Here is a 24,448-nt window from a genome sequence, read left to right as displayed (position 1 = left end):
CCTGAGCACACCAAGCGTTGCTCAGTGTCAAACTGCACCCAACCCCTCAGATTTTACCCAAAAAATTTGGGGGCCCGGAGGAATTTTCAGTCTCGAGTGGGAACTGGGTGGATTTTTTTTTTTTGGGGTGGGATTTTCACAGCTGAAAATCGTCATTAATTTTAATTAACTCAGCGCTGCCGCGTTGGTTTGCGAATGAAGAGGCTCGGAATTAATGAGAATTTCTCGGTCCCAGCGTGCCCTCTGCTGGCAGCGGGAAATCCTGGGGATTTCTGAGGAGGGAAAAGCGCAGCAGCTCCGTCCTTTCATCCTGATCTTCTCTGGGAATTCAGTGGGAATTCAGGGCCAGGGGGTTCAACTGCTCCAGGATTTCCTCTGGAAAATTCCCCACTGGAATTTGGACCCTCAGAGTTTGTTTTGCACCCTGGAAACTCTGCCCCCCTCTCTCTGTGCCTGTGAAAAAAATGGAATTTTAATTCCAGCTGGGAGCAGCCGTGGAATGGGGATGGACACAAGGGGTCAGCAGGGTTTTGCTTCTGAATTCTGCCCCTTTTAAATTGGATTCAGGGAGTCAAAAAATCATGGAATACCGAGGTTGGAAAAGGCAGGAAATCCTGGGAATGAGGGAACCAAGCACAGCAGCTCCATCCTTTGATCCTGATCTCCTCTGGGAATCCACAGTGGGATTTCAGGTCCAGGAGGTTAAACAGCTCCGGGATTTCCTCTGGAAAATTCCCAGACTGAAATCCCAGTCTGGGGTTGGTTCTTTCCATTAAACCAGTCTGGGGTTGGTTGTTTCCATTTCCAATATCAAATCACAATAAATCACAATCAAAATGGGGCATAAATCACAATTAGCTCAGGATGGTCTTTGTGCACTTTCCAGCCCAATCAGCGAGAAAGGAGAGTTAATGAGTGGGGCAGCCTTCATCCCTGGCTCAAGGAGATGCCATAAATCAGGGTGTCATAAATGGGGATGCCATAAATGAGGGTGTCATAAATGGGGATGTGATAAATTGGGATGCGATAAATCAGGTTTCAACGGAGACTTTGCTGACTCGGCAAAATCCTGGCGGCCCTTGTGTCCCGCGCAGCCCCAGGCCGGTTTGGGATGGGCGGGACCGTCAGTCCCGTCTCGTTCCACCCCTCGGGGTATCCAGATGTGCGGGGGGTGGGCGCCTCCAGATGTGGCCCCTCCTCCGCACTACAACTCCCACAATGCCCCGCGCGCGGCCCCGCCTGCACTACAACTCCCACAATGCCCCGCGCAGCAGCAACCGCCCCGCCCGCATCTGGCGCATGCGCACAGCTCCATATGGCTCCAAGATGGCTGACACAGCGTCCGGGAGCTCCGGCACGGTAACGGCGCTTAATCCCCGGGGCGCGGGGCTGTGGGGGCGGGTTCCCGGCGGGTTCCCGGCGGGCCCGGGCGGGGCGGCAGCGCCCGATCCCTCCGGGGCGCGGAGGCGGCCGCGGGCAGGCCGCGGAGCGTGGAGGCGGCGGGTGGAGAGCGGGAGGCGCTGATTGGCTGGAGGCCCTGAGGGGAGGCGGGGTTTGATTGGCCGAGGATGGCGCGCTCCAATTGGCTGGCGGGGGGCGGGGCGGGGCTTGTGGGGGAGTCCTTAAAGGGGCCGCGTGTCAAAAAGCGTCTGGGAGGTTTTCTAAAGACGCGTGTGTAAATATATGTATATAAAAAAATATATATATGTATAGGTACGCGTGCCCACGTGTGTATGTGGGTGTATAGGACACACGTGTGTGCGTGTGCCCGTGTTGCCGCTGTGTCGCCCTTCCCATTACCTGCTCCCCAACCTTTTCCAATCCTTGCTCCGTGTCCCTTCCCAGTCCCTTCTCTATATTCATTCCCCCCGCTCTGTGACCCTTCCTTGCTCCCAGGTCCCTGCTCCCAAGCCCTTCCATTACCTGCTCCCTGCCCCATCCTATCCCATGGATCCCATCCCATGGACCCCATCCTATGGACCCCATTGAATGGATCCCATCCCATCCCATCCTATCCCATGGATCCCAACCCCTGGATCCCATTCAATCCCATCCCATGGATCCGGTTCAATGGATCCCATCCTATCCCATCCCACGGATCCCATTCCATGGGTCCCATCTCATGGATCCCATCCCATGCCATGGATCCTATCCCTTCCCATCCCATCCCTATCTCTGTTCCCTGTGCCAGAGGGCGGGCAGCAAGCAGGCGGGCACCCCCGCAGACAATCCCTGGATTGTATCCCATGGATAACTGTGTTCCCTGGCAGAGGGCGGGCAGCAAGCAGGCAGGCACCCCCGCAGACAATCCCATGGATTGTATCCCATGGATAACTGTGTTCCCTGGCAGAGGGCGGGCAGCAAGCATCCCATGCCATGGATCCTATCCCTTCCCATCCCATCCCTATCTCTGTTCCCTGATCCCAGAGGGCGGGCACCCCCGCAGACAATCCCATGGATTGTATCCCATGGATAACTGTGTTCCCTGGCAGAGGGCGGGCAGCAAGCAGGCGGGCACCCCCGCAGACAATTACCAGCTGGCGCGGCGCCGCACGCTGCAGGTGGTGGTGAGCTCGCTGCTGACCGAGGCCGGCTTCGAGAGCGCCGAGAAGGCGGCGGTGGAGACGCTCACCGAGATGATCCAGAGCTGTGAGTGCCCTCACACAGGGCTGGCATCCTGCCCTCACACAGGGCTGGCAGCCTGCCCCGCGGGGATGGGATCCTGCTGCACACAGGGCTGGGATCCTGCCCTCACACAGGGATGGGATCCTGCCCTCACACAGGGATGGGATCCTGCCCTCACACAGGGATGGGATCCTGCTGCACACAGGGATGGGATCTCTTAGCATCCCCACCCTTTAATTCTAAACACACACCCTGCCAAATGCTCCATCCCAGGGGTTGTTTTTCATTCCCTGCTGAGTTTGTTGAAAATCCCCATCCCTGGTGCTCTTATCCTGCAGATATTTCAGAGATTGGGAGGAGTGCCAAGTCCTACTGCGAGCACACAGCCAGGACCCAGCCCACGCTCTCAGACATCGTGGTGACCCTGGTGGAGATGGGTGAGCAGCTCCCTCTTCCTCTATTCCACCTCTGGATTGGGAAATCTGCCCCCAAAATCTGGGCTGAGCAGCTCCCTCTATTCCCACCTTTGGATTGGGAAATAATTCCCCAAAATCTGGGGTGAGCAGCTCCCTCTTCCCTCTCTTCCACCTCTGGGTTGGGAAATCTGCCCCCAAAATCTGGGATTTGGGTGCTGCCCTCTGCTGTGGCCACACACAGCTGATGCTTTTCCATGATCCTTCCCATGATCTGCTCCCTGGGCCGCCCCATCCTTGTTCAATTTGGAACAACTCTGGATTTTGACAGGATAAATTCCTTTTTTTCCCTCTTTTGTCTCCCAGGCTTCAACGTGGAAACCCTGCCTGCCTACGCCAAGCGTTCCCAGAGGATGGTGATCACTGCCCGTGGGTGGGGGAGCTTCCCTGGGCTCCAGGGGGCTGGGAATTGCTGGGATTCCTCCCTGCTGCCTTTCAGGGAGCTCCTGATGAGCTTTCTGTGGGATTATCCAGGAATTCGGGGCTGCTGTGTTGGGGTGAAGGGACCTGGGTGACTCGGGAGAGCCCTGGGGGGTTTTGTCTGCAGGGCCAGGGGATCCTTTTCCCTTCTGGGATGGCAATCCCAGGTCATGGCATGGCCAGGGAGGGGCTCAGAGCTTTGGGGGACCCTGGGCAGGAGGATTCCTGTGTTTCCCCTGATTCCTTTGTTGTTTTCCCTGGTTCCTTTGTTGCTTTCCCTGATTCCTGTGATCCTCCCTGCTGCCTTTCAGGGAGCTCCTGATGAGCTTTCTGTGGGATTATCCAGGAATTCGGGGCTGCTGTGTTGGGGTGAAGGGACCTGGGTGACTCGGGAGAGCCCTGGGGGGTTTTGTCTGCAGGGCCAGGGGATCCTTTTCCCTTCTGGGATGGCAATCCCAGGTCATGGCATGGCCAGGGAGGGGCTCAGAGTTTTGGGGTACCCTGGGCAGGAGGATTCCTGTGTTTCCCCCGATTCCTTTGGCTATCCCATGGATCCCAGTGCTGTTTTCCCTGATTCCTTTGTTGTTTTCCCTGGTTCCTTTGTTGCTTTCCCTGATTCCTGTGTTTTCCCTGATTCCTGTGCTGTTCTCCATGATCCCTGTGTTTATTTTCCCTGATTTCTGTGTGGGATCCTTTTCCCTTCTGGGATGGCAATCCCAGGTCATGGCATGGCCAGGGAGGGGCTCAGAGCTTTGGGGGACCCTGGGCAGGAGGATTCCTGTGTTTCCCCCGATTCCTTTGGTGTTTTCCCTGATTCCTGTGCTGTTTTCCCTGATTCCTTTGTTGTTTTCCCTGGTTCCTGTGTTTTCCCTGATTCCTGTGCTGTTCTCCCTGATTCCTGTGTTTATTTTCCCTGATCCCTGTGTTTATTTTCCCTGATTCCTGTGTTGTTTTCCCTGATTCCTCTGTTTTCCCTGATTCCTGTGTTTATTTCCCCTCATTCCTGTGCTGTTTTCCCTGATCCCTGTGTTTATTTCCCCTCATTCCTGTGCTGTTTTCCCTGATCCCTGTGTTTATTTTCCCTGATTCCTGTGCTGTTCTCCCTGATTCCTGTGTTTATTTTCCCTGATTTCTGTGTTGTTTTCCCTGATTCCTTTGTTGTTTTCCCTGGTTCCTGTGTTTTCCCTGATTCCTGTGCTGTTCTCCCTGATTCCTGTGTTTATTTTCCCTGATCCCTGTGTTTATTTTCCCTGATTCCTGTGCTGTTTTCCCTGATTCCTGTGCTGTTTTCCCTGATTCCTGTGCTGTTTTCCCTGATTCTTTTGTTGTTTTCCCTGATTCCTGTGCTGTTTTTCCCTGATTCTTTTGTTGTTTTCCCTGATTCCTGTCCTGTTTTCCCTGATTCCTGAGGTGTTTTCCCTGATCCCTGTGTTTTTCCCCCTGCAGCTCCAGTGACAAACCAGCCCGTGACCCCCAAAGCGCTGACAGCAGGGCAGAACAAGCCTCACCCACCCCACATTCCCGGCCACTTCCCAGAGTTCCCAGATCCTCACACCTACATCAAGACCCCAGTGAGTGAAAACAACATTTTTGTGCTCTTTGGGGTCTGTTTGAATCCCAGGAGTTGGGGTGGTTTTACTGCAGTGCTGCTGCCATCCATCCAAAACATTTCTCCTGATCTCACACATTCCTTCTCTGTGGGTTGTGGACATCCCTTGCCATCCAGAAATCAGCCAGAATCCCTGGATTTCTGTCGGATTTCTGTGCTGGTTGGGATCTGTTTGAAGTCCAGAACCCCAGAAGTGGGTTTGGTTTGTTTTTTTTTTACTGCAGTGCTGGTGCTATTTTTCCAAAGTATTGTTTTTCCTGGCTTTGAATGTTCCTTCTTTGTGGCTTGTGGACATCCCTGGGGATGGGATCCTTCCCATTACCTGCTCCCAGAGTATTCCCAGTGCAGAATCCCTGGATTTCTGCCTGCTGGACCCCTGTAACTCTCCAAAACCCTGTGGGTGCTGAAGAGCAGAGCCTGCAGCTGCTCCATCCCTGGGGTGTTTGTTTGGAGTGGAGCTGCCCCATTTCTGTGCAGTTTGGAGGTGGGGATGGAGTGAAGTTTGGAGCTGCAGCTGCTCCATCCCTGGGATGTTTGTTTGCAGCTGCTGCATTTCTGTGCAGTTTGGAGCTGCAGCTGCTGCATTTCTGTGCAGTTTGGAGCTGCAGCTGCTGCATTTCTGTGCAGTTTGGAGCTGCAGCTGCTCCATCCCTGTGCAGTTTGGAGCTGCAGCTGCCCCGTTCCTGTGCAGTTTGGAGCTGCAGCTGCTGCATTTCTGTGCAGTTTGGCCCTGCAGCTGCTGCATTTCTGTGCAGTTTGGAGCTGCAGCTGCTCCATCCCTGTGCAGTTTGGAGCTGCAGCTGCTGCATTTCTGTGCAGTTTGGAGCTGCAGCTGCCCCGTCCCTGTGCAGTTCGGCGCTGCAGCTCCTCCACCGCCCCTCCCTGCCGTTCTCTCCCCGCCCAGACGTACCGGGAGCCGGTGTCCGATTACCAGGTGCTGCGGGAGAAGGCGGCCTCGCAGCGCCGGGACGTGGAGAGGGCCCTCACCCGCTTCATGGCCAAGACTGGAGAGACCCAGAGCCTCTTCAAGGACGATGTCAGCACATTCCCACGTCAGTCACCGCAGGATTTCACATCCCTTGTGGTTTGGGGGTCACCCCCTGCCTGGTGTTTGAGGTGCTGGGTGTGGGAATCCTTAAAATGAGAGGGTTTTGGGAGAGGATTTAAGGATTGCCACAATGGAAGGTTGGGGTTTGGGGGTTAAGATGGGGAGGAAAAGCAGAAAGCAGCTCCTCAAGGTTCACTGTTTTCTCCTGGTGGAGAAGACCTAAATCCAAATCTCATCCCAATCCTGGCTCCACCCCCTGTAACCTCACCCAGGAATTTCTTCTCCCTGACATTTTCCTGCTGCTGGAAGGTTTCCTGTGTCTGCCTGCAGAGCAGATGAGGGTTCCCACCTTCCCAAGGCTTGCTGGCAGCACAGCTTCGTTTAAGAGGAGCCCAATCTCCCAGATCATTGGGAATTTAGGGTGGAGCTCAGCAAGGATTGTCTGTGTTGGAACACTGCTGGAAACATGAAGAGATTCAGAAAATTGGGAGGTAGAGAGTGCCATCTTTTAGGGATCAGGAAATTTGGAATAGAGAGTGCCATCTTTTAGGGATCAGAAATTTGGGAAGTAGAGTGCCATCTTTTAGGGATCAGGGAATTGGGAAGTAATAGAGACTGCATCTTTTAGGGATCAGGAAATTGGGAAGTAGAGACTGCATCTTTTAGGGATCAGGAAATTTGGAATAGAGAGTGCCATCTTTTAGGGATCAGAAATTTGGGAAGTAGAGTGCCATCTTTTAGGGATCAGGGAATTGGGAAGGAGAAACTTCCATCTTTTAGAGTTCGGGATTTCCTTCCTGATCCTTGGGAGCAGCAGGAAGAGGAAATGCACCCAAACCCAGAACCAGCGAAATGTTTGATCTCTGTAACTTTGTCCTTGATTTCTGAGGGCAGGAATTCCTCCCAGCTCCCTGACTGTGTCTCCTCTTTCCCTGCTGGCAGTGATTGCTGCCAGGCCTTTCACCGTGCCCTACCTGACAGCTCTGCTCCCCTCCGAGCTGGAGATGCAGCAGATGGAGGAGACGGATTCCTCGGAGCAGGACGAGCAGACGGACACCGAGAACCTCCCGCTGCACATGAGCACGGTGGGGACCCCCTGGGGGCTCCTGGGGCCATTCCTGCAGCTTGGAAAGCTGCCTCTGCCTCTGGGAGATGGGGAAGAGTGGAACTGGGCAGTGTCAGGGCTCCCCAGTTTGGAAAACCTGGCTCTGCTTCCTGGGAAATAGGAAATGGAACTCAACAGTGACAGGTTCTTGAGCTTGGAATTCTGGCTCTGCCTCCTGGGAGATGGGGAAGAGTGGAACTGGGCAGTGTCAGGGCTCCCCAGTTTGGAATTCTGGCTGTGTCTTCTGGGAAATGGGAAATGGAACTGAGCAGTGTCAGGGTTCTCCAGTTTGGAAAACCTGGCTCTGCCTCCTGGGGAATGGGAAATGGGAAATGGAACTGGGCAGTGTCAGGGTTCTTGAGCTTGGAGAACCTGGCTCTGCCTCCTGGGAAATGGGAAATGGAACTCAGCAGTGACAGGGTTCTTGAACTTGGAATTCTGGTTCTGCCTCCTTGGAAATGGGAAATGGAACTGGGAAGTGTCAGGGTTCCCCAGTTTGGAATTCTGGCTGTGTCTTCTGGGAAATGGGAAATGGGAAATGGAACTGGGCAGTGTCAGGGTTCTTGAGCTTGGAGAACCTGGCTCTGCTTCCTGGGAAATGGGAAATGGATCTAAAAATTGTCCTGGTTCTCCAGCTTGGAATTCTGGCTGTGTCTCCAGGGAAATGGGGAGTGGAGCTGAGCTTTGTCCTGGTTCTCCAGCTCCCTGCAGAGTTCAGGCAGAACGAGGCTGGAGCTTCCAGGACACCCCGAATTTTCAGTTTCCCAGGGGATTTCCCTGCCTCACAAGCCAGGAGGCCTGGCCTCTAATGCAGCTCCTCGTGTGCTTGTTGATTGTCCCTCCTCCCCCGGGTTCTGGGCTTTGACCAGAATCCTGCAACGCTTTGGGGTGTGGGGGACACAAAACCTTGTCCCACGTGCAGGGACACCTTCCCCTGTCCCAGGATTGCTGCAGCCTGGCTGTGGACACTCCCAGGGATGGATTCTGTGAGCAGAAGCATTTCCAAGCCTGACTTTGTTTTTTGTTGTTGTTTTTGCCGTGGCAGGAGGAGGCGGGAGCCGAGAAGGAGAACACCTCAGTGCTGCAGCAGAGCAGCTCCCTGGCGGGCAGCAGGAACGGCGAGGAGAGCGTCATCGACAACCCCTACCTGCGGCCCGTGAAGAAACCCAAAATCCGCAGGAAGAAGTGAGGGGGGACCCCAAACCCCCGGGATCCCCCTGGAATTCCAGCCAGGGAGAGGGAGAGGCAGCCCGGCTGGGGGGGACCCCAAATCCCACAGGAATCCCCCTGGAATTCCAGCCAGGGAGAGGGAGAGGCAGCCCGGCTTGGGGGGACCCCAAATCCCCCCGGGAATCCCCCCTGGAATCCCCCTGGAATTCCAGCCAGGAAGAGGCAGCCCTGCTGAGGGGGGACCCCAAATCCCCCCTGGAATCACCCTGGAATCCCCCTGGAATTCCAGCCAGGGCTCAGGAGAGGCAGCCTGGCTGGGGGGGACCCCAAATCCCATGGGAATCCCCCTGGAATTCCAGCCAGGGAGAGGGAGAGGCAGCCCGGCTCGGGGGGACCCTAAATCCCCCCTGGAATCACCCTGGGAATCCCCCTGGAATTCCAGCCAGGGAGAGGGAGAGGCAGCCTGGCTGAGGGGGGACCCCAAATGCCCCGGGAATCCCCCCTGGAATCCCCCTGGAATTCCAGCCAGGGAGAGGCAGCCCGGCTGAGGGGAGACCCCAGACCCCCCTGGGGAACTCTGCTCCCACCCTGGTCCCCTTCTGCTCACTGCTCCAGGAAATCCAGCTGGGAATTCTCTGGGGAATTCGGCTCCACTGGGGGGGATTTAAATTCTGAAGGGCTGAGGGACACGGGGCAGGAGGGCTTGGATTTGGATTTGGAGGACCAAGGGGTTGGATTTGGAGAACCCAGCCTTTATTCCCTTTATTCCACTCCTCTATTGCCTTTATTTCCTCCCTTTATTTCCTTTATTTTACCCTTTTATTGCCTTCATTTCCTCCCTTTTATTCCCTTTATTTCCTCCCTTTATTCCCTTTATTTCACCCCATTTTTGCCTTTATTTCCCCCCTTTATTCCCTCCCTTAATTCTCTTTATTTCCTTCCTTTATTCCATTTTATTTCCTCCCTTTATTCCACCTCTTTATTTCCTCCCTTTATTCCCTTTATTCTACCCCTTTATTCCCTTTATTCCCTTTATTTCCTCCCTTTACTCCCTTTATTTCACCCCTTTATTTCCAGTATTTCCTCCCTTTATTCCCTTTATTCTACCCCTTTTTTCCCCTTTATTTCCTTTATTTCCTCCCTTTTTTCCCTTTATTTCACCCCTTTATTCCTCTATTTCCACGCCACTGTTGTCGTTACTGGCTGGTTCTGGAGCGCTTTGCTTTCATTTCCCTTCAGCATTTCTTAGGTAAAATAAAGAAGAAAAATCTTCTTTTTTTTGGGTTAAAGAAAACCAAAAAAGGTTTTCTTCAACCCAAAATACGGGTTCAATTTCCATCAGAAAAAGCTCCTGAGCTTTGTTCCAATCTCCCCAAAATTCCAATTTCTCTTCCAGGCAGTGAAAAGGATCCCCCCTCTTCCCCCATCACCCAGGCAGGACAAAAATTTAAAAAAATTTTTTTTTTTCAATTATTTTCTGCCCAAAAAAATCAGAAATTAAATCTCAAACTCTCCCCCCGTGTGCCACTGTCACTTCTGCTGTGCCTTCCTTGTACAGAGAGAAAAATGTACAGAACACCTGTAAATGTTTGTATATATCCCAAATTTTATCTTTTTGTAACTTTGCTTTTTGGTTTCTGCAAGGACAAAAATCCCTTGCTGGGTAGGGGAAGGAAAAAAAAAAGTGGAATGAAAATTGTGGTTTTTATGTTCATAATAAAAGAAATTTTATCTCCTTACGGGCAAATTGTGATTTTTGTGTTCGTAAAAAAGGAATAATAATAATTTTTTGGTAAAGGTATTTAGTATTATTAAATAAAGGTATTTAGTATTACTATGTTCATTAATTTTAAAAATTAATATTAAAATATCAATTAAAATTAATAAATTTAAATTTAATATTAATTCCAAAAAGGAACATAATAATTAATTATGTTCATAATAAAATAATAAGATTGAGCTGAGCTGAGCAGAGCGAATTAAAAACATTAAAAAGCATTTAAAACATGAAAAAGCAATTAAAATATTTGATTTATTTGGCCTGGTGCTGCGGGTGAGCGTCTGCAAATGAAGAGATTTCTCCTCAGCTGTAGTAGAGCTTCAGGTACGCCTCTCTATCCTGGTTTTTCTGGAATTTTTTATCCACGGTCATCTAAAAAAACCCAAATTTTCATTAAAAACAATGTTAAAAAAAATAATAAAAAAACAACAGTGATAATATGGGGAAAAAAAAGGAAATCTCCTCTCTCAAAAGCAGGAAAGGAGAATAAAAGAGTGAAAATATGGAGTGGAAAGGGAATTTCTTGTCTCAGAAGCAGGAAAAGAAAACAAAAATGAAAATCTGAAGAAAAAAACGAAGCAAATATGTGAAAATATGAAGTAAAAAGGAAACTTTCTGTCTCAGAAGCAGGAAAGAACAACAAAGCATAATAAAAATATGAAGTAGAAAGGGAATTTCCTGTCTCAAAAGCAGGAAAGGAAAACAAAACAGAGAAAATATGAAGAAAAAAGGGAATTTATTCTCTCAGAAGCAGGAAAGGAAAACAAAAAAGTGAAAATATGGAGTGAAAAAAGGAAATTTCCTGTCTGAGAAGCGGGAAAGGAAAACAAAACAGTGAAAATGGGAAGAAAAAAGGAAATTTCCAGTCTCAGAAGCAGGAGAGGCCAACAAAAGAGTGAAAATGGGAAGTGCAAAAAGGAAATTTCCTCTCTCAAGGGCAGGAAAGGAAAACAAAAAAGTGAAAATGCGAAGTGAAGAATGGAAATTTCCTCTCTCAGAACCAGGAAAGGAAAATAGTGAAAATATGTAGTGAAAAAAGGGAATTTATTCTCTCACAAGCAGGAAAGAAGAACAAAACAGTGAGAATTTGAAGTGAAAAAAGGAAATTTCCTGTCTCAGGAGCAGGAGAGGACGACAAAAAAGTGAAAATGGGAAGCAAAAAGGGAAATTTCCTCTCTCAGAAGTGAGAAAGGGCAGTAAAATACTGAAAATATGAAGAAAAAAGGAAATTTCCTGTCTCAAAAGCAGGAGAGGAAAATAAAATAGTGAAAATATGGAGTGAAAAAAGGAAATTTCCTCTCTCAAAAAGGCAGGAGAGAACAACAAAAGAGTGAAAACGGGAAGTGCAAAAAGGGAAATTTCCAGTCTCAGAACCAGGAAAGGATGACAAAAAAAGTGAAAGCATGAAATAAAAAAGGGGAATTTTGCCTTGCTGACCTTCTGCACCTGCACCTTCACCATGCGGGGCTGCGGCTGCGGCCGCGCTCCGGGCGCGGGGGCCCCGAAGCGGCCGGGCCAGGCCACGCGCCGGGCCCGCGGCTCGGGGATGTCGTAGGCGCCCGGCCTGCGGGGCAGGAAATCATTTATTTGTGCTTAATTGGTTAATTATGTGTTTGTTTCGTGGTTAATTGTTTGTTTATGTATTTATTTCGTGGTTAGTTGTGTGTTAGCGGTGTTTTAGGGATGGTCTGGGTTGAGGTAAAATGGCGGAAGAAGCGTGAGGTAAAATGTCCGCCAGGGTTGTGGATGTTCTAAAATGGCCTAATGGTAACAAAAATATTCCAAATTAACCTGAGTATTCTAATATTAACATTAAAATATTTGAATGTTATGCAAAATATTCCAATATTATTTGAAATATCCCAGTATTATCCAAAATATCCTAATGGTAACTAAAAAAATTTCAATGTGAAGCTGAGTGTTCCAATATTAAGCAAGATATTTTAATGTTATCAAAAATGTTTCAATATTATTTGGAATATCCCAGTATTATACAAAATATCCTAATGGTAACTAAAAAATAGCAATATTAGGCTGAGTGTTCTAATATTAAGCAGGATATTTTAATGTTATGCAAAATATTCCAATATTATTTGAAATATCCCAGTAAACAATATTATTTTAAATATCCCAGTATTATCCGAAATATCCTAATGGTAACTAAAAAAATCTAATATTGACCTGAGTATTCTAATATTAAGCAAGATATTTTAATGTTATGCAAAGTATTCCAATATTATTTAAAATATCCCAGTATCCAATATTATTTGAAATATCTCAGTATTATCCAAAATATCCTAATGTTAACAAAAAAAATTCCAATGTTAATCTGAATGTTCTAATATTAACAAAATAGTTTAATGTTATCCAAAATATTCCTATATTATTTGGAATATCTCAGTATTATCCAAAATGTCTTAATGGTAATAAAAATATTCCAGTATTAACCAAAATATCCCAGTGTTAATCAAAATGTCCCAATGTTAACCAAGATATTCCAATATTAACCAAAATATCCCAATATTAACCAATATTTTTTTAGATCTAAAGCTTCTTTTTTGGAGATAAAAAAACCTCCTTTTTGGAGACAAAACCCCGTTATTTTGGTGACAAAAAACTTATTTTGTGAGACATAAAAAACTCCTTTTTGGAGATAAAAAGCATCTTCTTGGAGATAAAGACTATTTTTAAAAAAATTTACTTTATTTTGTTTTATTTTATTTTATTTTATTTTCTATTTTATTTATTTTATTTTAATTTTATTTTCTATTTATTTTATTTTATTTTATTTTATTTTTTATTTTTTATTTTAATTTAATTTTTATTTTATATTTTTTATTTTATTTTATGTGTGTCTTATTTTATTTTAATGTTGTTTTATGTTTTATTTTATTTTATGTTTTATTTTATGTATGACCCCAAATTCCCACCCCAAATTCCACATTCCTGCCCAAAATTCCCACCCAAGACTCCACATTCCCACCCAAAATTCCACATTCTCACTCCAAATTCCACATTCCCAACCAAAATTCTACATTCCCACCCCACATTCCCGCCCAAAATTCCCACCCAAAACTCCACATTCCCACCCATTCCCGCCCCAAATTCCAGCCAGGCCATGGCACAGCCGGGCTGGGGAATATTTTGGCTGCTTCTTCCATATTTTTTCACTGCTTTTTGTCTGCTCCCCCCCCCACCCCCCTTTTTTTTGCTTGTTTTTTGCCTGCTTTTCCCCTGGTTTTTTGCTGTTTTCCCCCTGATTTTTCCCCTCTTTTCCCCCTGTTTTCCCCTCTTTCCCCCCTCCCGTCGCTCCCTCACCTGCTCCCCGTGCTGGAAGCGCGGCGCCGTCCTGGCTCCCACGGCGTAGCCCCGGCTGCTCAGGGGCCGCCTGCTCTCCCAGGGCTGCAGGACGCTGCTCTGCGTTTGGGGCCAAAACCATTCCCTGACATTCCTTAAAGGCACCTCTGCAGGGCAGAACTACCTGAGCAGCAAGTGTGGTTCCTAACACAGTTATTCCTAATTAGTCCCTTAATTTCTGGCTATTGCAGAACCTCAAGGATCGGTTGGGAAAGGAGATCATTCCTTTTTCCAGGAAAATTTCCTTTTTCCATCCGGCAGTGGGTTTGCATGAGCAGAACTACCTGAGCAGCAAATGTGATTCCTAACAGAGTAATTCCTAATTATTCCCTTAATTTCTGACTGCTGTAGAGCCTTGAGCACCAGTTGGAAAAGGAGATCATTCCTTTTTCTAAGAAAATTTCCTTTTTCCATCTTGCAGTGGGTTTGCATGAGTAGCAGATACTTTTCCTATTAAATTTATTCCTAATTATTCCACTATTCCGATTAAATTTATTCCTAATTATTGCCTTAATTTCTGACTATTCCAGAACCTCAAAGATCAGTTGGGAAAGGAGATAATTCCTTTTAGCAGGAAAATTTCCTTTTTCCATCCTGCAGTGGGTTTGCAGGGGCAGTAGATACTTTTCCTATTAAACTTATTCCTAATAATTCCCTTAATTTCTCACTATTCCAGAGCTTGGAGTAAAGGAGGGAATTCCCTTTTCCAGGAGCATGTGGCACATCTCCCAGCAGGTTTGCAGGGCAGAATTATCTGAGCAGGAAATGTTATTCCTAATAGAGTTATTCCTAATTATTCCCTTAATTTCTGACTATTACCTCAAGGATCAGTTGGGAAAGGAGATAATTCCTTTTTCCAGGAAAATTTCCCTTTTCCATCCTGCAGTGGATTTGCATGAGCAGCAGATACTTTTCCTATTAAACTTATTCCTAATAATTCCCTTAATTTCTCACTATTCCAGAGCTTGGAGTAAAGGAGATCATTCCCTTTTCCAGGAGGATGTGGGACATCCTGCAGTGGGTTTGCAGGGCACGAGTGCAGCATGAAAAGCAAATACTATTCCTATTAAACTTATTCCTAAGTTTAAATTTTTTAACCTTTTTCCAGGAAAATTTCCCTTTTCCATCCTGCAGTGGGTTTGCATGAGCAGTAGATACTTTTCCTATTAAACTTATTCCTAATAATTCCCTTAATTTCTCACTATTCCAGAGCTTGGAGTAAAGGAGGGAATTCCCTTTTCCAGGAGGATGTGGGACATCCTGCAGTGGGTTTGCAGGGCACGAGTGCATGATACTTTTCCTATTAAACTTATTCCTAAATTTAAATTTTTAATTTTTTTTATTCCTAATAATTCCCTTAATTTCTGACTCTTACAGAGCCTGGAGTAAAGGAGGGAATTCCCTTTTCCAGGAGGACGTGGCACAGCTCCCAGCGGGTTTGCAGGGCAGGAGTGGCCCCGTACCTCCTGCTGCTCCCACCCCAGACCCCGAATGAGGGGAGAGCTCACCTCCGGCCCCAGGTAGGAGCCCGGCCCCAGCCGGGGGCTGCCCCTCAGCCCCAGCATCTCGATGCCCAGCCTGTCTGGGGCACAGTGGTAGGGGAACATTTTCCGGTCTTGAGTCGTCCCGAAGGAGATGAGCTTGGCCACAGCTGGGGACGGGCACAGGGAAATGCCAGAGGTGGGGTAGACAGGGAAAAAAAATGAGAGAAAAGAGAAAAAAGGGTGAGCACGAGCTGCTCTCTGCCTTCACCCCCTGGCCTGGGGTGTTTGGGAGGGGTCTGCCCTTTGCTCAAAGCCTCGAGGGGCCGAGAGCAATCAGGGATTTGTCTTTCCAGATTTATTTTTCCCAAGAATGACAGGTTTGTCCTTGCCCTGGATATTTGGGAGGGGTCTGCCCTTCACCTGTGCCTGCCCAAAGCCACCAGGGGCTGAGAGGAGTGAGAGATTTGTCTTTCCAGATTTATTTTTCCCAAGAATGACAGGTTTGTCCTTGCCCTGGATATTTGGGAGGGGTCTGCCCTTCACCTGTGTCTGCTCAAAGCCACGAGGGGCTAAGAGGAATCAGGGATTTGTCTTTCCAAACAGATTTATTTTTCATAAGGGATGACAGATTTGTCCTTGTTCTGGATATTTGGGAGGGGTCTGCCCTTTGCCCAAAGCTACCAGGGGCTGAGAGGAATCAGGGATTTTTCCTTCCCAAGGAATGACAGGTTTGTCCTTGCCCTGGATATTTGGGAGGGGTCTGCCCCTTGCCTGTGCCCAAAGCCTCACGGGGCTGAGAGGAATCAGGGACTTGTCTTTCCAAACAAGCTCTGGGTCTGCTGGTAGATCAAACCAGCACTGGGAGAGAAAAGAAACGATGGGAAGGATTCCACTGGTTGATGAATGGGAAAAAAAATTGCTTTTGAAAATCAACTTTAGGTTTGCTGGTAAAGGAAATTAGGCATTGAAAGATGAATGGGGAAGAAAAACCCCTAAATTCCATAAGAATTAAAAATGAAAAGGGAGGGCTGTACATTAGAGGGGATCTCTGGTATCAGGTGTTTTGGGAAATCTGAACCTCTCAAGTACCTCAGAAATGGGGAAAGAGAGAGGGAAACTGGGATGAAAAGGAGGATGCATCCTCCAAAAGTTGGAGAGACCCCAGGGAATGCTTTCATTTCCTGGCAGCGCTGATTCTCCCCAGCCTGAGCAGGGAATGGGGAATGGAGAAGCTCCTGCTGGCAGCAGGGGGTGAAGGAGAAGCAGCCCCGGTGCCCCCTCCCTGCCCGGCTCTCACCTTTGGGGTCGGGCCGCGCTGCCATCCCGGCCTGGCACGGGGTGGCACTGAGCAGGGAGTGGCACAGAGCAGGGGTGGCACGGATCAGGGGTGGCACTGAGCAGGGGGTGGCACGGATCAGGGGTGGCACAGAGCAGGGGTGGCACTGAGCAGGGGGTGGCACGGATCAGGGGTGGCACAGAGCAGGGGTGGCACTGAGCAGGGGGTGGCACGGATCAGGGGTGGCACAGAGCAGGGGTGGCACTGAGCAGGGGGTGGCACGGATCAGGGGTGGCACAGAGCAGGGGTGGCACTGAGCAGGGGGTGGCACGGATCAGGGGTGGCACAGAGCAGGGGTGGCACTGAGCAGGGGGTGGCACGGATCAGGGGTGGCACGGAGCAGGGGGTGGCAGCAGGGGGTGGCAGAGCAGGGACAAGCCCAGGGTTGGGCATTTCCCTCTGGAATGCGCCGGGCAGGCTCCGGGAGCAGCCCGGGCTTGTGAGGTCACAGCCCTGGCCCTGTGACAGCAGCTCCTGCCCCGTTTCCATGGCACTGCCAAGGTGGGGCAGCAAAAAATGCCCGGCTGGGACCAAATCCAGGCCCTTCCCCGAGCACGAGTGTGAGTGCTATGGATACAGACTGCAATATTGGCTTTTTGCAAATGTTAAAATGCATTTTATATGCGTGATGTCAAAGTAACTTTGTTATAAAAATACAGTTTTTATTTCTGTTGTTAATTAAGTTCAGACATAGTAAGGAAATGGCTGATACACATTATAGATACATAGTATAATGTTGGCTTTTCGCAAATATTAAAATGGATTTTGTATCTGTGATGTTAAAGTAACTTTGTTATAAAAATAGAGTCTTTATTTCTGTTGTTAATTAAGCTTGGACATAGTAGTGAAATAGCTGATATGTGTTATAGATACATGCTATAATATTGGCTTTCTGCAAATATTAAATTACTTTCTATATATTTGATGTTAAAGTAACTTTGTTATAAAGACACAATTTTCATTTCTGTTGTGAATTAAGTTCAGCCACAGTGAAACAGAGAATAGTGAATTTGGTGTTGAAATGCCTGCTGGGCTGGGAAAATGCTACAGGCTGATGGCATTAAAAGATAATTTTGAAAAGGTATTTAAGGGGTATCCCCGAGGATAACAGGGTGACCCAATAACCTTTGTCCTTGTCTCCTATTGTTCTTTATTAAATTTTTTTACATTTTTCACAAGAGAGTGAATGTGTTTTTCACACCTTTGCTCTGTGGTCTTGTCTCCTGTTATCCTTGATTAAACTTTTTAATTTTCACAGGAGAGTGAATGTGAAAATCTCCTTGTCTCCTACTGTCCTTTATTAAACTTTTAATTTCCACAGGAGAGTGACAGTGTTTTTCACCTGAACATCCTGGGAGAATCAGGAAGTGACAAAATACAAAGGACGAAACAAGCTGAAGCAGGAAGTTGTTGGCTTTTAATTTCCACAGGAGAGTGACAGTGTTTTTCACCTGAACATCCTGGAGAATCAGGAAGTGACAAAATACAAACGAGCTGAAGCAGGAAGTTGTTGCTTTTGAGAAAAGCTTTATTGAATCATTGTGTGCAATGGGATCAGAGGGATCACTGGGCTGGGTCAGGATCGGGATCAGGATCCAGGATCCAGGATCAGGATAGGGATCAGGATCGGGATCAGGATTGGGATCAGGATCTGTCACCGGCCCTGCAGCTCCTCCTGCACTCCCACTGCCACCTGCACCCCCAGCAGCTGCAGGGACGTCAGGACTGAGCTGTGCAGCCTGAAAAAAAGCAGGATTTTCCTCGGTGTGAGGGATGAGGAATGCCATGGCTCACACAATTAGAAGGCAAATGTCATGTAAAGCAATTAGGAGAAGTTTTATAGATTTATAGTTATGTTTTACCATCCCTTGTGTTGTTACCAGGGGGTGGGCTGGGTTTGGGACATTTGGGAGGGTGGGATTGTTACTATGGCAACAGCTGACCTGCAATCACGATTTAAGGAAGTGATCCCCACCACTGGACAGCAAAGAAGGAGCTGATGGACAGAACTTTGGAAAGAGCTAAAGGGTTAAATGGCAAAACCTCCATTGTGTGGGTGAGCACATGCTGGGGAAAAAAACCTTTAATATTTTCTCTATTCAGTCTTGCGTTATATTTTTGATAAGGTTTTAATAAACCTTATACATTTTTTGTGAGCGAGATACACATTGGGGAAGGGATGACGTTTGCAATGCCCCCCTGCACCCCCCACCGTGCCCTTTGGGGCACAGCCCGTGTCCCTCCTGGCACTCACTGCACGTTCACAGCCCCAGGCCCCTCTTCAGCGTGGAGATCAGCGGGTATTTGCCCTGGTGGCAGAAGGTGCCAGTGAAGTCATCCAGGTCGATGGTCCACACCATGGCTCCTCCAAAGTTGTTCTTCTTCAGCCAGTCCACCTGTGGGGAGGAGAATCCCAGTGAGCCCAGGAGCTGATCCCACAGGAGGCTCTGGTCCCACCCCAGCACGGCCCCGCTGCCCAGACCTTGAGGCCAAAGCTCTTCTCGTTGTCGTAGCCGACCCACTCGCTGCCCTTGTAGGCGTAGGGGACATCCTCGGGGGCATCCCAAGTCTGGGTGGCTCCAGAGCTCAGGAAGGTGCAGATCTGGGAGAAAAAACAGTGGGAATGTAAGCCAGGTTAGGAATTCAGTGCTGCCCTGGCAGTGCCAGCAGTGTCTGGGCTGCCCTGGCGGTGCCAGCAGTGTCTGGGATATCCCTGCAGTGTCCGGGCTGTCCCTGCAGTGTCTGGGTGTCCTGGCAGTGCCAGCAGTGTCTGGGCTGTCCCTGCAGTGTCCGGGTGTCCTGGCAGTGCCAGCAGTGTCTGGGCTGTCCCTGCAGTGTCTGTTCCATCCTGGCAGTGCCAGCAGTGTCTGTGCTGCCCTGGCAGTCAGGTGAGCCCCCCACACACCTCGTAGTAAGCCAGGAGCCCGGCCTCCCTGGTGTAGGGTCCGGCGGGGCCGGGCCCGGAGCTGGGGGCGCCGATGGCGGTGTTGGAGGGGCTCTGCAGGGTGAAGCTCTTCCCGTAGGTTGGGAATCCCACCAGGAGCTTCTGAGCTGGGGCGCCGTTGTTCTTCCAGTAGTTCATGGCGTACTCCTGGAAAAGGCGGCGCGGTTCAGGCCGGGCTGGGGCACAGGCAGCCCCGGGCAGAGGCCCCCAAGGCACTCACAACGCTGAGGGTGCTGCCGCTGGCGAACAGGGGGCTGTTCTCGCCCGTGGAGCCGTCCCAGGGCCCGTGGAAGTCGTAGGTCATGACGTGGATGTAATCCAGGTACCTGCAGGAGCGGGGCTGTGTCCTCACCTGGGGCTGCCCACCACCCCCACAGCCCCTGCACTCGGGGTCCCTCAGGGGCTTTCCCTGCCAGGAGCCCCCCCCAGTGCCACCAGGGACCCCAGGCTGGTCACTCACTTGCCCAGCTCGGCGATCTCGTAGCCAGACTGGATGGTGGAAAGCCCTCCGGCCACAGCGGCGGTGACCATGAGCCGGGGCCTGTTGGTCTGCCTGGCTTCCTGCTCGAAGGCTGCCAGCAGCTCCTGAGGGATCCAAGGCACAGGAATCACCGGGGGGCTCGGGGCTGGGGCTTTGCAGCCACCCAGGGCTCACAGGCCAGAGCTGTGGCCAGCAGAGCCTGCAGCCAAGCCCACCTTAACCAGCACGGTGAAGAGAGACTTGTCCTGGGCAGGGCTGCCCCTGGAGCCGGGGTATTCCCAGTCCAGGTCCAGCCCGTCGAATCCGTACTGGCGCAGGAACCTGACCACGGAGTTGATGAAGGTCTGGCGGTTCTGGGGAGTGGAGACCATGGTGGAGAACCTGGGCAAGCAGAGCAGGATGGAGGTGGAATTGGAATCCAGACACTTCCTCCTTTCCCTCCCTCTTCCAGGAGTCATTATTGGAAAGACCTGGTTAGAACTCACTTCTGTGTGCCAAAATTCCATCCTCCAATGGCCAGCAGGGTCTTCAGGTTCCTGTTCCTGCAAGGAAGGGACAGGACCCAAAGTGACCCCAAGGGTTTGGTGTCACCATGCCCTTTGCAGCCTGGGTCCATTGGTGGGAAAGGCCAAGGGGCAATAGGCAGCACCCAGAGCCACTGTCCTCGAGCTCAGGGGACAGCGCTGTCCCCATGCCCTGCCCAGAGGGAGCAGAGCCCTGCTGAGGCTCCCGGCACTCACTGGTTCTTGAGGCCGTTGAAGGACTTGTACAGGGTCTCGTCGTTCCACTCGTAGGTGGTGATCTCGTTGTTGTTCATGCCGGCAAAGGCGTAGATCAGGTGGCTGCACAGGTTGGGGTCGATGTTCTCAGGGGTGTATCGCCCCTCACCGGGCCTGTACTGGGCCCAGTTGGTGAAGTAGCAGGTCAGCACATAGGCAGTGCCTGGCCCCGCTCGGGCCCGGCCGGCCCGGGAGCAGCGCGGCGCCAGCGCCGGCTCCTGCGGCAGCTGCCCGGGCCCGGCTGCACCTACCGAGCTGGGCGTTCAGCAGCAGCGCCAGGCCTGGGGAGCAAGGAAACAACACGGGGTCACTGCTCGCTCTCACAAGTCCTAACCTCTCCAGCAAGCTCTGCTCCCAAGCTCAGGCACGAGAGTTCCGCTACAATTTCTCCAAGCATTTCATTTCTCCGGTGATTTCAAGTAAAAGCACAGAGAAGAACCCAAACAGATGCCAAGAGAGTCATTTGGGTTTTAGGTTTAGTCTGAAAGCAATTTCAATTGCAGCCCGCAATGAACTCTGTCCATGCTCAAAGCACAACAAGAATCATTTGGGTTTTAGGTTTAAGTCCAAAAGCACATTTCAATTGTATCGACCCTCACCGGGCCTGCACTGGGCCCAGCTGGTGAAGTAACCGGTCAGCACATAGGCAGTGCCTGTGGGGAGACAGCGGCCATGCAGCCCGCAATGAACTCTGTCCATGCTCAAAGCACAACACATCCCCGACCACAGCAGCAGCGCTAAAGAAGAGAAATTTCCCTCCCCAGAGGAAATTGGGAAACCTCTGACAGAAAAGAGAGAGCAGCGATTGTATCCCGCAGCCCCGGGCAGGCGGCAGAGCGGCGGTGGCAGAGCCTGCAGCCCTGCTCGGGGGCTCAGCGCTGCAGCACTCACCGGTGAGCAGAGTGAGCTTGGCCATCTTGGACCAGACTGATGTGCTCGGGCTCTCGCCCGCTTTTATACCCTGCTCCTCTCTGCTGCCAGCGTGGGATCAGCAGCGATGGACAAACATTACGAAACCTGGCACAGGGCACTGCCACCAAATCTGACACCAGCACAATGGCCCGGGCACTCCAGCGGCAGGGGTCACTGCTGCAGGGCTGTGCCACGTCCTGCTGCTGCAAGGGCAGATAAAGAGCGGGATTAGATTGCCTGGATTGTTCAAATGTTGTTCGAACAACAGCTTTGTGTCCCCGCAGGGACCGATGGCTGCAGCGTGTCACCTTGTGCTGTCCTTGAGCCCTTCCCAGGGGCTGGCACTGCCAAGCCCGAGCTTTGGCCTTTGCCAGGCCTGGCTGTCCTTGCTGGGAGCGGCCCCAGGCAGGACTGAGCGGGCTCTGGCTCCAGCTCTGCCCCTGCTGGAGCCTCCGGGGGCTGGGCAGCTCGGGACAGAGGCACCTTGGCGCTCGGAGCTGAGCTGGGGGCTCCTCAGGGAAGCAGACACCCGGAGTCCCATCACTAAAGCAAAAACCACATCGCTTTTTACTGAGTCATTCTCCACCTGATAAAGAAAAATTCTGTAAGAAGCGTTGTTTTTGTCATCTTCCTTCCCTAATCTCCTGACACCCACGGTCACAAGGAGAAGTGGGAGGACAACGCAGCGGAAGCTGATTCTGATTCACTTGGTTTCCCCCAACCCTTGTGCCACACCTCTGTTGTGGCAGTGCCAGCGTTGATGATCCCAGCAGCCATGGAATGGGCAGGATGAGAGTTTTAGCAGGAAGATGCAGCAGGAAAAGCCCAGAGTGGTAAAATCTCTCAGCAACACAACACTGGAACAGATGGAAGGTCCCTGTCTGCTCTTTTTAATTGGAATTCTTTCAGCAAGGACCAATTCTTGTGCCCTTTGTTGCCTTCCAGCACTCCCAGGGAGTCCATGGCAAACCACCTTTGTCAGAACAGGAAAAGGGCAGGAAAAGTCCTGAAGGAGAAGTCCTGAAGGAAAACTCCAGGATTTTTTCCCCCCACATGAAAACAATCCGTGTCCTTGAGCCTACCCCAAATGCTCATTTCCACACCCAAACACCTTCCCTGGACAGCGGAGCTGAAAATGCTCCAGAGGTCACTGAGGGCAGGATTTTCCAGATCTATCCTGGTTGAATTTGTACCCTGGGACTTTATCAACCAAGAAAAACATTGGAAAATTACTCCTTGAGGATGTTGTCCTGCTATCAGCCATATCCCACCCCGTGCCTGCACCAAACCCCAAAGCTCAGGCTGGCACGATTTAATCTGCAGGTCAGCCAGCATCTGATACAGGCTTCCAGTCATCCAAGGCTGGGTGACCTCCTGGAAAGTCACCTTCATGTCACCCCACAAGGAATTAAACCTCCCAGTGCAGGGATACAGCCGTGTCCCCGCTCCTGAGTGGGGAAAAGGGAAGAAATCCTCAGTGTCCTCACACAGGGGGAGAGCTCGGAGTCTCCATCAGGACAAAAGATGGAAATAAAATGTGGAAAGGATATTTTGAGACATTCAGCATATGGGGCTTCACTACAGGAAAAATGGGAATACTCAGCAACACAGGGGTGTCTCAGTTTGGGAAAGAACTGAGCAGGAAGAGGAGGGGAGAAATGTGAGAGGAAAATTAAGTGGCCTCATCTTTTGGGGTGTCCCTTGTGGAATTTAACCTCCAAGAAATAAAGAAACTTCCTCCGTTCCCTGAGGAGCCCCCAGCTCAGCTCCGAGTGCCAAGGTGCCTCTGTCCCGAGCTGCCCAGCCCCTGGAGGCTCCAGCAGGGGCAGAGCTGGAGCCAGAGCCCGCTCAGTCCTGCCTGGGGCCGCTCCCAGCAAGGACAGCCAGGCCTGGCAAAGGCCAAAGCTCGGGCTTGGCAGTGCCAGCCCCTGGGAAGGGCTCAAGGACAGCACAAGGTGACACGCTGCAGCCATCGGTCCCTGCGGGGACACAAAGCTGTTGTTCGAACAACATTTGAACAATCCAGGCAATCTAATCCCGCTCTTTATCTGCCCTTGCAGCAGCAGGACGTGGCACAGCCCTGCAGCAGTGACCCCTGCCGCTGGAGTGCCCGGGCCATTGTGCTGGTGTCAGATTTGGTGGCAGTGCCCTGTGCCAGGTTTCGTAATGTTTGTCCATCGCTGCTGATCCCACGCTGGCAGCAGAGAGGAGCAGGGTATAAAAGCGGGCGAGAGCCCGAGCACATCAGTCTGGTCCAAGATGGCCAAGCTCACTCTGCTCACCGGTGAGTGCTGCAGCGCTGAGCCCCCGAGCAGGGCTGCAGGCTCTGCCACCGCCGCTCTGCCGCCTGCCCGGGGCTGCGGGATACAATCGCTGCTCTCTCTTTTCTGTCAGAGGTTTCCCAATTTCCTCTGGGGAGGGAAATTTCTCTTCTTTAGCGCTGCTGCTGTGGTCGGGGATGTGTTGTGCTTTGAGCATGGACAGAGTTCATTGCGGGCTGCATGGCCGCTGTCTCCCCACAGGCACTGCCTATGTGCTGACCGGTTACTTCACCAGCTGGGCCCAGTGCAGGCCCGGTGAGGGTCGATACAATTGAAATGTGCTTTTGGACTTAAACCTAAAACCCAAATGATTCTTTTGGCATCTGTTTGGGTTCTTCTCTGTGCTTTTACTTGAAATCACCGGAGGAATGAAATGCTTGCAGAAATTGTAGCGGAACTCTCGTGCCTGAGCTTGGGAGCAGAGCTTGCTGGAGAGGTTAGGACTTGTGAGAGCGAGCAGTGACCCCGTGTTGTTTCCTTGCTCCCCCCAGGCCTGGCGCTGCTGCTGAACGCCCAGCTCGGTAGGTGCAGCCGGGCCCGGGCAGCTGCCGCAGGAGCCGGCGCTGGCGCCGCGCTGCTCCCGGGCCGGCCGGGCCCGAGCGGG

The 24,448-nt window shown here is 50.7% G+C and overlaps 4 protein-coding genes across 4 annotated transcripts in view; 2 read left to right on the top strand and 2 right to left on the bottom strand.

Annotated features, from left to right (window-relative positions):
* Positions 1-704: 704 nt before the first annotated feature.
* TAF8 (TATA-box binding protein associated factor 8) lies at positions 705-8,929 on the top strand. Its single transcript, XM_039695939.1, has 9 exons — positions 705-1,359; positions 2,493-2,649; positions 2,964-3,062; positions 3,405-3,467; positions 4,965-5,089; positions 6,032-6,179; positions 7,118-7,260; positions 8,326-8,497; positions 8,798-8,929. Exons 1-8 carry the CDS (start codon positions 1,186-1,188, stop codon positions 8,467-8,469), a joined length of 1,053 nt encoding a protein of 350 aa, XP_039551873.1. The 5' UTR covers positions 705-1,185; the 3' UTR covers positions 8,470-8,497; positions 8,798-8,929.
* A 644-nt stretch (positions 8,930-9,573) lies between these two features.
* Positions 9,574-16,393, bottom strand: PIFO (primary cilia formation). Its single transcript, XM_039695953.1, has 5 exons — positions 16,369-16,393; positions 15,096-15,238; positions 13,553-13,647; positions 11,668-11,794; positions 9,574-10,602 (listed from the first exon to the last, which is right to left on the bottom strand). Exons 1-5 carry the CDS (start codon positions 16,391-16,393, stop codon positions 10,534-10,536), a joined length of 459 nt encoding a protein of 152 aa, XP_039551887.1. The 3' UTR covers positions 9,574-10,533.
* Positions 16,394-17,998: 1,605 nt separating this feature from the next.
* On the bottom strand, positions 17,999-21,626 carry LOC120495886 (acidic mammalian chitinase-like). The gene is made up of 11 exons (XM_039695824.1): positions 21,503-21,626; positions 20,863-20,892; positions 20,573-20,774; positions 20,318-20,374; positions 20,048-20,213; positions 19,812-19,936; positions 19,572-19,677; positions 19,313-19,498; positions 18,890-19,009; positions 18,662-18,803; positions 17,999-18,146 (listed from the first exon to the last, which is right to left on the bottom strand). The coding sequence occupies exons 1-10, from the start codon at positions 21,525-21,527 to the stop codon at positions 18,669-18,671; spliced, it is 1,152 nt and encodes a 383-aa protein (XP_039551758.1). The 5' UTR covers positions 21,528-21,626; the 3' UTR covers positions 17,999-18,146; positions 18,662-18,668.
* A 2,055-nt stretch (positions 21,627-23,681) lies between these two features.
* Positions 23,682-24,448, top strand: part of CHIA (chitinase acidic) — a 4,129-nt gene continuing 3,362 nt past the window's right edge. The window contains exons 1-2 of the mRNA XM_039695942.1: positions 23,682-23,807; positions 24,336-24,365. Of these exons, the coding sequence (XP_039551876.1) occupies positions 23,783-23,807; positions 24,336-24,365 (55 nt within the window). The 5' untranslated portion in view covers positions 23,682-23,782. The remainder of the gene's footprint in view (positions 23,808-24,335; positions 24,366-24,448) is intronic.

Source organism: Passer montanus, unplaced genomic scaffold (genome assembly GCF_014805655.1).
Source record: "Passer montanus isolate IOZ18808 unplaced genomic scaffold, ASM1480565v1 scaffold93, whole genome shotgun sequence".
Classification (NCBI taxonomy): domain Eukaryota; kingdom Metazoa; phylum Chordata; class Aves; order Passeriformes; family Passeridae; genus Passer; species Passer montanus.
The sequence above is the reverse complement of the archived record's forward strand: the minus strand, read 5'-3'. Positions and strand labels throughout refer to the sequence as shown.